The sequence below is a fragment of the Caloenas nicobarica genome, chromosome 1 (genome assembly GCF_036013445.1).
Source record: "Caloenas nicobarica isolate bCalNic1 chromosome 1, bCalNic1.hap1, whole genome shotgun sequence".
In the NCBI taxonomy this organism is placed as follows: Eukaryota; Metazoa; Chordata; class Aves; order Columbiformes; family Columbidae; genus Caloenas; species Caloenas nicobarica.
The window spans coordinates 139,409,228-139,421,735 of NC_088245.1; the positions used below are offsets into that span (position 1 = coordinate 139,409,228).

General features: G+C 46.2%; 1 protein-coding gene across 1 annotated transcript in view; it reads left to right on the forward strand.

Moving 5' to 3' along the window:
* The window catches only part of ARHGAP31 (Rho GTPase activating protein 31), a 64,906-nt gene that overhangs the window by 40,693 nt on the left and 11,705 nt on the right, over window positions 1–12,508 (forward strand). The window contains exons 4-8 of the mRNA XM_065638359.1: window positions 4,633–4,715; window positions 5,348–5,455; window positions 7,186–7,331; window positions 9,291–9,489; window positions 11,251–11,375. Of these exons, the coding sequence (XP_065494431.1) occupies window positions 4,633–4,715; window positions 5,348–5,455; window positions 7,186–7,331; window positions 9,291–9,489; window positions 11,251–11,375 (661 nt within the window). The remainder of the gene's footprint in view (window positions 1–4,632; window positions 4,716–5,347; window positions 5,456–7,185; window positions 7,332–9,290; window positions 9,490–11,250; window positions 11,376–12,508) is intronic.

Sequence of the window (12,508 nt, forward strand, 5' to 3'; positions counted from 1 at the left end):
CCAAACTAGTAAGCTCACTTGTTTTTCTTTGCCCTCACGCCAGTAAGAAGTTGAAACCAGAGGGCATAGATCTCAGTTCCCAGTGTTAGGGAATAAAACATGATTCATATACATCTCTGGCCCTGAAACTGGCAATATTTGGTTTGCTGGTGGTTGTACATGAAAAGTGGTCTGCTGGGAAAAGGACAGTGACCAGAAAAGAGATGGCAGTGTCATCAGTGTGGATGTTGTAGTGACTGCTACAAGAAGATGCTTCTCTAGTTGTGGCTGGTAATTTTGGGTTCATAATGCTTAAGTGATGGGTGGTTTGGGATGGGTTATTTCCTTCCTTTCCTTTCCTTTCCTAGCAGTGCTGACGTCTGTCTGTAGGCAAAGCTTCTGCTGGCAGCGTGGTTCCCAGCATCTTTCTTTGAACTCACTCCAAACTCCAGTGGCAGCAGGGTAGACAGGAGGTTCCCAGACAGTCATGCATTGTTTGAACTTGCTGGTGGTTTGTCCTCTCTCAACACAAATATTGAAAAGGAATAGCTGAACAGATGAATACCAATGCAGTAAGCTCCTAGGAATGCAGACAAAACTTATGGTAGTTGTCTAAGCTCTTGGTCCATAGAGACTTGTTCAAGACCAAGATGTATAGCCTTGATTCTGTCTAACCTAGTCTAACCCTGAGTATAAGAATATATTAAACTATCTGGACAGTGGTTTTGCTAAAGCTTCTCCCATCATCAAAGATGCAAACTCACACAAACAATCCCTACCCCCTACTGATCTTCCAGACAGACGGGGAGGAAGCTGCATCCCGTAGTCTGAGGGAAATGAAGAGAGATTTCAGGGCCTTGGGATGAATGGTGAAAGAGTCTGGGGCTCACGTCATCTCCTCTTCCCTCTTTCCATTTTTGGGTGATGATGTGGGATGGAATAGAAAAATTAACTCCGTAAATGATTGGCTTCAAGACTGGCGCTACAGGCAGGGCTTTAGGTTCTTTGATAATGGCTGGTTTTATAAGACACCAGTCCGGACAGTGATACGTGGGAAATGTCTATCCCACAGGGGTAAAAAGATGCTGGGACAGGAATTAGCAGGGCTCATTTGCAGGGCTTTAAACTAGATTCAAAGGGGGATGGGGTTGCAGCTGGGCTTGCACTGGTGGGGCAGCACTCTAGAATCCATAAAGACCAGGAGGCCCCCCAGGCCCCTAGGGTGAAATCGGTGTACTCGGCTCGCTCCCTGAAGTGCCTGTACACCAATGCGCGCAGCATGGGGAATAAGCAGGAGGAGTTGGAAACCTGCGTTCAGTCAGGATATTACGATCTGGTGGCAATTACAGAGACCTGGTGGGACAGCTCACATGGCTGGAATGTGGTCATGGATGTCTGTGTCCTTTTCAGGAAAGACAGGCCAGCCAAACGTGGTGGTAGAGTTGCTCTTTACGTGAGAGAGCAACTACAATGTATAGAGTACTGTCCAGGTGCGGTTGAGGAGCAAGTGGAGAGTCTGTGGGTGAGAATTAAGGGGCAGCTGGCAGGGGTGACACTGTTGTGGGAGTCTATTACAGGCCACCAGATCAGAGTGAGGAAGTTGATGAGGCCTTCTACGGGCAGCTGAGCGTGGCCTCACAGTCACAGGCTCTGGTTGTTATGGGGGATTTTAACTACCCTGATGTTTGCTGGAAGGACTACTCAGCCAGCCAGCCTCAGTCCAGGAGGTTCCTCCAGTGCATTGATGACAACTTTCTGATGCAAATGGTGGAGGAGCCGACTAGGAGAGGAGCGCTGCTGGATCTCGTCCTCGCTAACAAGGAGGGTCTGGTTGAAGCAGTAAAGGTGGAGGGCTGCCTTGGTTGCAGCGACCATGAAATGGTGGAGTTCAGGATCTCGTGTGGCGGGAGCAGAATACCAAGCAGAATTGCAACCCTGGACTTCAGCAGGGCCGACTTTGGCCTTTTCAAACAACTGCTGGGGGAAATCCCGTGGGCAAGGCTGCTTGAAGGTAAAGGGGCCCAAGATAGTTGGTTAACATTCAGGGACTGCTTCTACCAAGCTCAAGATCAGTGCATCCCGACGTGCAGGAAGTCAAGGAAGGGAGCCAGGAGACCTGCGTGGTTAAACAGGGAACTGCTGGGCAAACTCAAGTGGAAGAGGAGGGTTTACAAATCATGGAAGGAGGGGCTGGCCACTTGGGAAGAATATAAGGCTGTTGTCAGAGGATGTAGAGAGGCAACTAGGAAAGCTAAGGCCTCCTTAGAATTAAACCTGGCGAGAGGGGTCAAGGACAACAGAAAGAGCTTCTTCAAATACATGGCAGATAAAACTAACACCAGAGGCAATGTAGGCCCACTGATGAATGGGGTGGGTGCCCTGGTGACAGAAGATACAGAGAAGGCAGAATTACTGAATGCCTTCTTTGTCTCTGTCTACTCTGCCGGAGGCTGTCCTGAGGAGCCCCGTACCCCTGAGGCCCCAGAGGAAGGCAGGGCAATGGAGGAGTCTGCCTCAGTTGATGAGGACTGGGTTAGGGACCAGTTAAGCAATCTGGACATCCATAAATCCATGGGTCCAGATGGGATGCACCCGCGGGTGCTGAGGGAGCTGGCTGAAGTCATTGCTGGACCACTCTCCATCATCTTTGCCAAGTTTTGGGAAATGGGAGAGGTGCCTGAGGACTGGAGGAAAGCAAATGTCACTCCGGTCTTCAAAAAGGGCAAGAAGCAGGACCCAGGCAACTATAGACTGGTCAGCCTCACCTCCATCCCTGGGAAAGTGATGGAACACCTTATCCTTGGTGCCATCTTAAGACATATCAAGGATAAGAGAGTCATCAGGGACAGTCAACATGGCTTCACCAAGGGGAAGTCGCGTTTGACCAACCTCATAGCCTTTTATGAAGACGTAACAAGGTGGATTGACGATGGCAGAGCAGTGGATGTGGTCTACCTTGACTTCAGCAAAGCATTTGACACGGTCTCCCACAGCATCCTCACGGCTAAACTGAGGAAGTGTGGACTGGACGATTGGCTAGTGAGGTGGACTGCAAACTGGCTGAAGGAAAGAAGCCAGAGAGTCATGGTCAATGAGGCAGAGTCTGGTTGGAGGTCTGTATCTAGTGGAGTGCCTCAAAGGTCAGTTCTGGGACCAGTATTATTCAATATATTCATCAATGACTTGGATGAGGGAATTGAGTGTACTATCAGCAAGTTTCCTGATGACACCAAGCTGGGAGGAGTGGCTGACAAGCCAGAGGGCTGTGCTGCCATCCAGCGAGATCTGGACAGGCTAGAGAGTTGGGCGGGGAAAAATTTAATGAAATATAACAAGGGAAAATGTAGAGTCTTGCATCTGGGCAGGAACAACCCCAGGTTCCAGTATAGGTTGGGGAATGACCTATTAGAGAGCAGTGTAGGGGAAAGGGACCTGGGGGTCCTGGTGGACAGCAGGATGACCATGAGCCAGCACTGTGCCCTTGTGGCCAAGAAGGCCAATGGCATCCTGGGGTGTATTAGAAGGGGGGTGGTTAGTAGGTCCAGAGAGGTTCTCCTTCCCCTCTACTCTGCCCTGGTGAGACCTCATCTGGAATATTGTGTCCAGTTCTGGGCCCCTCAGTTCAAGAAGGACAGGGAACTGCTGGAGAGAGTCCAGCGCAGGGCCACGAAGATGATTAAGGGAGTGGAGCATCTTCCTTATGAGGAAAGGCTGAGGAAGCTGGGTCTCTTTAGCTTGGAGAAGAGGAGACTGAGGGGTGACCTCATTAATGTTTATAAATACGTAAAGAGTGAGTGTCACGAGGATGGAGCCAGGCTCTTCTCGGTGACAACCAGCAGTAAGACAAGGGGTAATGGGTTCAAGCTGGAACACAAGAGGTTCCACTTAAATTTGAGAAGAAACTTCTTCTCAATGAGGGTGACGGAACACTGGAACAGGCTGCCCAGGGAGGTTGTGGAGTCTCCTTCTCTGGAGAGATTCAAAACCCGCCTGGATGCCTTCCTGTGTAACCTCATCTAGGTGTTCCTGCTCTGGCAGGGATATTGGACTAGATGATCTTTTGAGGTCCCTTCCAATCCCTAACATTCTGTGATTCTGTGATTCTATAGCTATCTTCATATGACAGCCCACATATTGCTTATTTTGAAGAATGTGTAACATGTATATCCAAGCTATTTTCATAACACATGGTTTGAAAGACCTGCTTTATTTTTAACAATCTTTTTTTTTTTGGGGGGAGGGGGTGTGGGGGGTGTTGCTATTTTTCATTTTTCCATTATTTTCACTTCTCTCTTTCCCTCTCTTTCTATTCCACCCATCATTGCCCAAGTTAAAAAAGGGAAAAATAACAGGAAAAAAAAAAGAAAAGAAACATAGCTCCTAATTGAAGGTCTCAGTCCTTAAATGCCCCTGCCCCCAAAACAGTGACCACCATGTCTCAGCATGTAGGAAGGATGTACTGAGACACGAAATTACAGCGCAGCAAATCTCTGCTGTGCTGGGAACACAAAGCAACTTCTTCTACCAATAGCTGTGTAAGGTAACAAGAGAGCATTCCCTCTGAGACAGGCTGTCTCCTGTGACCCTCCTTATCCTTCTTCCTTTTCCCCTGAGCCCATTGCCAGGGCACACTGTTTCCTTGTATCTTCACAGGAAGCAGTATCACGCTTCCCCGAGGACGAGCAGCTGGCACGAATTCAAAATGTCATCCAGGAGCTCCCACCATCACATTACAGGTGAGACCATGCCCACCAAGGTGCTGAGGAACAGTTTGGTGACCCTCACTATCAGGGAATACTGCCTGAAACAGTGCCGGAGTTCATTTCTGGAAGTCAGTACCCAAAAGCTGACTCACCATTTCCCAATCTGACAACAATTGATCTGGCATTTAAATATCACTGAACAAATTCTTGTTAGAGATTGAACAGGCTCTCCCTGTCACCATCTATCATCCTTCTTCCCTGGGTATGTACCCTGTGGCACCCTTGGCCAGTGTCCTGCCTGTGGTGAGAGGAAGATGATCTGCTGGAGGTGCTTGAGCAAGAGCTAAGCCCTCAGTCTTCACAGCATCCCACTCCTCTCCCATCCATCTGCCATCTTCCTCACACCCATCACGTTAAGCATTGTTTGGTTCATGCCCCATCCTTGGCCACCCCAGAGCAGAGTCGTTCAGGTGTTCACTGCCATCCTGTATAAATGCTGGTGCTGTAAATCCTCTGTCCTATGGGGCCTGTTGTGCCATTGCAAACATTGCCTTCCTTGAGGAGGGACAACTCAGAGGCCACAGCTAGGTCTGAGCCTTACTGTCCCAGTGGGCAGGCATCAATCAATTGACACATTTTTCTTTCTTCATGTGAAACCACTGCAGAACGCTGGAATACCTGATCAAGCACTTGACTCATCTGGCCTCCTTCAGCAACATGACCAACATGCACACCAGAAACCTGGCCTTGGTGTGGGCTCCCAATCTCCTCAGGTACAGTACAGAATTCTCTCATCCAGAGCACCATGCTGAGCTCCAAGGGAAGTGCCAGCACCTGAGCCTGGAGACCCATTGCCTGAGGGAAATGCAAAGACAGGGAAAAGCAGAACAATGAAACAGAACAGTGGAGGAGAGCAAATAGCTTTTAAAAGGAGAAAAAAATTCTTCAAGGTTGAATAATCTGAGGTTTTATCACCAGCATCCAAGGAAGCTTGTGGTTTTGTGTGTTTCTTATTAAAAAAACAAAACAGAACAAGCTGTTATTTGCAATTTGAGCACACTGATTTAAAAATGAGGAGTTAGCTCATCACTGTGGTACGGAAATGACATTTCTGACAGTGCCAGTGCTTCTGCAGTGGGATGGTGAGAGACAGCAAGGCTTGGATGGGAGGGCAACAAGGCAATAATACTGCAAGTCTGTGCCCAGATCTGCTTGAGTAAAAGTGAGATGAGCTTGGTGGGTTTAGGATGGCAGATAGTGAGAGATTGCAAGACCACCAGTTAGTTTGGTTTGTTTATTGTGCCTGGCACTCTGCTGGGAAGAGGCCTGGATAAAATGCAAGCAGAGGTTTGGCTGATGCATTGTAGAGCTAAGCAGAACAAGTAAAAATATTATGTGAAAAAAAAATGAACTATTTTACATCTTGTTGAAATTCCCTTCCCTGTCCATTCCATACCAACGTACTGAGAAGAATGAACTATGTAGTGAGAGTCCAGGACTGCAGCTGGGCAGGAGAGGAGTGATTGCAGATATGGTGGGGGGAACAGTGGGCTGGCAGAGGACAGGAGGGAGGGACATTGGCCAGAGTGGTACAGGCCTGAAAAACATACTCTAAAGAGTAATCTTACCCTTTTAAACCACAAAATAGGCAGAGCAGGTTCTGAGAGTGAACCAAATGTCGCTTCTATTGAATATCACAAAGTGGACCTTTACTACTGAGACATTTTCATTCTAGCATCTGTCCTTGTCAAAAAAACCTGAAGTCTGTTTCCTTTTGCAATCTTTTGTAAGTGCAAGACCCAGGGAGGAAGATAATGGAGCAAGCAATTCAACTGCACTCTCCTTACAGGGTTATCCTCTTGGCAATGCCCCAAGCTATTATCTAACACACCAGTCTTTAACTTTACAAAGGATCCATTGCCCAGAGATAATTTCTTCAGCAACACTTTGGCATGTCAAGATAAGGAATGTTTCTTTGCTGAGAGCAAGAGTGAGAATGTGGGAGTGTAGCGGGGTAGAGAAGATACTACTGGGGCACACGGCAAAGCATTGAAAAAATTGGCTCAAGGAAGACCTGTGCAGGGTTCTAAGGGATTTCACTGACAGATGACTGAAGGATTGAGTAAGGATCTGGAAGCAATGTTTGAAGGCTCCCATGTTGTCTTTCAGGCCAAACTTTGAAATAGCTAAAAGAGCAGCAAATAGGGAGAAGTTTGAGAGTCACAGTTTTATGTACTGCTGAAGAATGTAAAAGCTAAGTAGGGAAAATAACATAGGCAAGAAAGAAAATAACAGAGGTGGCAGAGAAAACAGGGAAAATAATTTTAGAAAGACTGAAAAGGCAGAGAGAGAATGAGGGCTTGTGAGGGAAAGAAGGCAAGAGGTGCAGCAAGAGTTGGGAAACCATCCCTATTCCAAGGCTTGCAGGAAGAAAGCTCATCTTTCCTTCCCGGGGGCTGTGTGTGGCAATACTGGCTACTAGTCTATTTCTTCCCTGATCCAGGTCAAAGGAGATTGAGGCAGTTGGCTGCAATGGCGATGCAGCTTTCCTGGAGGTGCGAGTGCAGCAGCTGGTGATTGAGTTCATCCTGAATCACGTGGATCAGATCTTCAACAACAACAGAAAAGCCAGCTCTGCAGAGAACATTGGTAACAACCTCCCCAAATCACTCCATTTGTCACTTGTCATGTACTCCAGCTCTAACTGTATCCCCTTCAACTAATATTTCAAGGACATCAGCCCTTACCATCCTCATAGACTCCTTCAAAAACACCTTGAGCCTAATCCCTCATTATTCTTCTTCTCTTCATCCCTATCTCCAACATTTTCTTCTTGAATACTAGCGTCCTTCTGCATGCTCCCAGAGTGCCCTATGGCTCATCTTTTGCATGATCCCACCTGGCTTAACCCTTTCCACAAAAGGAAGACCACCCGATTGCTTCTCAATCCTGGCCTAAGCTTTCTCTCTAAGACCATTAGCCACAGTCTCAATTCTTCTCTCAGGATCCTCCAGAGATAATTCCTCATGCTGATGATACCTGCTCTGCAGCCACCATATCCACCCAAGTCAGAGGCTACACTCTGAAGATAAAACTTAAGCTTGTGTTCCAAAAACTTATGTCTTATGCCTAGGGACATTTTATAAAGGAGATTTTTTTTTTTTGGTGGGATTTCAACAGTTTTCAGGGATGCTGGTTTTGTTATTTAGTGATGGGTTTGTTGTCAAAACACTTTTAAGCCTGGGAAGTAAGAGGGCTTGGATCCATAGTGACCTCACATAATTTCAGAAATAATCCTCTTTCTTTTTTACACACTGAGAAGACTAGTAATACCTTCAGAAGTGAGAGAGTAACCACCTTTCTGCTTTTCAGCCCTGTGCCAGCTCATCCTGTCTACCTTTCCCTTAACATGTGGGATTCTCTGTTAGTCTGTCCTTGGAACCCACATTTCCAGTGTGGTGCCCTGCTCTAGCTGTAACACCCTTGCTCTGCTGGTGCAGGTTCCATGCTTATGCCCTTATTTATTGCCTGGCAGAATCATAGAATCATTTTGGTTGCAAAAGACCTTTAAGATTGAGTCCAACTGTTAACCTAGCTCTGTCAAGTTCAACTCTAAACCATGTCCCTAAGAACCTCATCCATACGTCTTTAAAACACCCCCAGGGATCAGGACTCAACCACTTCCCTGGGCATGGAGGAAGACATGGAGTGGGGAACTGCTCCCCTACTGCTTTAAGCATTGTAGTGAAACACTGGTTAGTAAATCCCAAGGCTTCTGGTTGTACTGCAGGTCACTGGCCCCAAATTGGTCCAACTTCGGTAAGTGTTGAAGACCACTGGCTTTTAACAGCCTTATGGAGTCAAGAGAGGAACATACCGATGGTCTCAGTCAATTTCTTGGTGGGAAAGTGCCCCTTCACCCAGCCTCTCTGCACAGGCAGTAGCTTGCACCCTGCTTCAGCAGTAGGGCTAAGCACTGAGGGGAGTCCAGAGCCTGTGCTTCCTTCATGCACCTTGAGGTGGTCTGTTTAGGACAGGGTTGTTATTGGGGTGACATGTGGGAAGCTGGCTTTGCCGCTGCTCTTGTAAACAGGGACCTTGTGTTCCTGGGGCTACTGGTCACACTGCTTTCCATAGCCCTGAAATAAATTAGGGAAGTAAAGAAATGCTGTTTTTTATAACGGTCCCCTTCCTGGAACACGACAAAGGGAGAGATGTGGAAGTGAGAGAAAGAATTAGGTACCAGGTTTGGATCAGGGACTGAACTGCTCCAAAATCTGGGGAGAGAGGGAAGGAGAGAGGAGAAAGGAGAATGTGTGAATCCTGGTGTTTTTCAGAGACTCCTCTTTCACACCAAAGCATCTATGGCAGAGGCAGCAAGTCTGTGCAACACAGCCTTTGGCTGATGAGCATGGCCCCTGCTGGGAGTGCACTCAGAGGGATGAGGTTGCTGGGGAGATGGAAGACATATCTGACAAAAAGTCTCTCTCCCTGCACGTGCCGCTCCTTTCCACCCCCCGCAGGAGGTGTTCCAGTCAAATAAAGACATGAAGCTCTTGCTCTCATCTCTCCTCACCCCAGGCTGGAATGTATTTTCTTGCTTTTCAGAGAGTGCATCGGTTCTGAAAAGCCTGACCCTCCCCTCGGCCTCCCTGCCAATGAAACTGGTAAGCCTGGAAGAAGCGCAGGCACGGAGTCTGTCTGCCTCCCACCCTGCTCGGAAGGAGAGGAGAGAGAACAGCTTGCCTGAAATTGTCCCTGTTACTGGGTCCCTCTTCCACACGGTTGTTGACCTCCCTGACAGCAAGTAAGTGCCAAGAGGAATGTAAAGTGCAAACAAAAAAGTGCAGGTTCCCCAGTATGATTGGGAATGAGACTTCCGTTAGCATGATACCCCTACACCTGCATGCGTGAATCTACAGGCACCGTCGAGAAAAAATTCTGTGCCTTTCTCAACAGAGGCACAGCTGCTTCTGAGAAGCATTGCAGTTCCTGGGTTCATAGCTCTCATTTGTCCTCATCCCTCCATCGTGGCAGAACCTCACAGACCTCCTGCAGGAGGAATTGTCTTTACATCCTTGTGTCAGCCAAGGATTTGGCTAAGCATGGGCTGAATGTGGAGCATGTCTGGACACAGGTCTCCTGTGAGTTCCACCTGCTGGTGGTTGGTCCACAGCACACCTGGTGGCATTGACCTGCTCACCTTCATTGTTCTTCAAGTTCCTCTGCACTGATAACCACACAGTAAGGCAATTTTTCACTCCTAGCATGAAGAGATATTTACATAGTGGCACTTGTGCCACTTATGCCTATGCCAAAAGAAGAGTCTGATTTCAGCTGAGTTGCTGCAGTTGTTGGCACTGCTGCCCAACATATGTATTTATCTATTAGTCTATCTATCTGTTAATATATGGCTACTCTACTGCCTGGTTTGAGAGATTATAGCCTCTGCAGTAGGCAGCTAATTTATCTGTTGACCCATAAGGCAGCAGAGGAAATATATTTCTTTGCACTTGAAGCAAAAAGGAGCCATCTAACAGAATACTGCCAAGAAGATAACTATCTTAAGGCAAAAGGGTGTATTGCTCCTCTAGAGTGCCTTTTCCTTTCTCACTTGAAGAGAACAGTCCTATCCTCAAGATATGAATCCTCTTCGTAGGACTGATTTGTGCTCTTCTGAATACTGATCTGGAAGAAAAGCAGAACTACGGGGGTATAAAGCCCATTATGGAGAGTAAGACAGGGAAATAACAGGGTTCTTACTCCGGAAGAGGAGAGATTTAAGGAAGAGTCAGAATGAGTATGTGAATGAACCGAAACAGAGCTTCTTGCAGTAATACACATACGAAAAACTGGCTTTGGGAGTAGTAGCTTCTCTCTGTTTAAAGCTGAGATTTCCAAAGAGACACAGAGAATTAGTGTCCCCCTCCCTCTGACAGTTACAAGAAACTGATTTAATTCCCTTAAGCCTCCTCCTTTTTGGATAATACACTATATTTGCATATGATCATGAAACACCTATGATTAAATTGTTAGCCTGAGAAGTATTAATAGCTAGTTTGTCTTAAGGGATCCTCTTATTTTCACAAATTCATAAAAACTATAAGACGTGGACTTTAAAGGATAGCTTTTTGCACCAAGTGATAGTACCAGTTCTATCGGTTCTCTGGAATTTATCTGTCATTAAAACCTGTTAAAAAGACAATTTTTATTTACTGTATTGCAAGATAGTTCTAGCCTCAGAAACCTCTCCTTTCTGGAGACAAGTGTGATTGATAGCTCAGTCAATCACAGTTGCTGTAGCATGATGCCAGAGCCAACTGTCTAAAGAGTCAGCTTAGGTGTCCTTCCATCTATGACATGGTTAAGTCAGCCATATAGATACATCACTTACAGAAAAGCAAGAGCTGGTTGTGCAACTATGCCTTGCATGCCTTAGAATTAATTTAAACAGGAGAAAGAAAAGAAGGACAGTGTTGAGGAGAGAAAGCTCAGAGGCTTTTGTGGGATATTAAAAAGGCAAAAGTCTTCAGGGATTTGTAACATCCTGAGCCTTTTTTCCTTCCAGGAGAAAATTATCTACCAAGTCCAAGAAATGGAAGTCGATATTCAACTTGGGCCGTTCTGGCTCAGAATCGAAGTCTAAACTGAGTAGAAACGGGAGTGTCTTCGTAAGGGCACAGAAGCTTTCTGGTAAGAACACATTTTTCAGTTAGGTATTTCTCTCTGCAGCTTTCTTCTGTGATATTGATAGCATGGGGCAACCTGTGTCCACATGACACTAGTACCCTCAGACTCGAGAAAGTCTAATGGAGTCATGTTTGTTGCCTGGTTTTATGGACATCTTATTTTCACGTGATGGCGAGAAGCACCTGTTTGGGAGGATATGCCAGACAGCTACAGTAAATATTTCATTTTGGTACATCATAAACATATCAAACATCCCATTGCTCAGCTGTCAAGCTTGGGGACTAGGAAATGCTGTGTAGGTTTGGATTAGTCTACTCTTCCAGCCCAGCCATCCTCTGGCTCCTAATGTCCGGCACTGGGTGAATGGCTGTTCTTCCACTAAAGGGTGTTAAAGAACCAACTGTGTTCAATGTCTTTGTGAAAAACAAGGCACCAGGAGTTCCTATGGCTCCTGGCTCTCAGCACTCTAAGGGAAGCTATTACTTCTGCAGAATTTACAAGGGAGAAGTTGTCTTTTCTTCTGGCTGTAATCCCAAGTTCTAGCCCCTCCTGAGCTTCAATTTCCTAAACACTCTGCTTCTTAGAAAATCACATGGCAGTGCCAATTCCTGGTGTTCAGAAATGATGACTCAAATTCTAAAAATCATGAAGTTGACTTTAAAGTAACTACAATTTTCAAAAGAAAGCATATCCTTTTTTTTCTTTACCTGAGTTCATAAAGAAGTGTTTTGGTTTCATATGTCCTAGATTTTTTTAGCATCTCCAAGACAATAAATTTACTTTTTAAAAAGATTATGAAGGTGAGATTTTTTTTTAGATAATCTCATGACTCCAAGATCTGGTGTTTGGAGGACCACTACCAAACATTGCAAGACTTAAAATAAAATAGTTAATGTTGGCAATATTACCTACCACCACATATAAGAGAGGCTATATTTGGATCAGAAGTGAGTGTGAAGCCAAATGCTGGATCCAGCTCTTTTTGGACTCCTGCCTTCCCCCATGTTTTGCATGTACAGAGGGCCTTGCATAGGGTGCCCACGGCAGACCACAGAATAACTCTCCATCCTATTTTGATCATGGGATCACCTTCTCACTTTGACAAGGAATATTATGTCCCAAAATAGTGCTTGTCC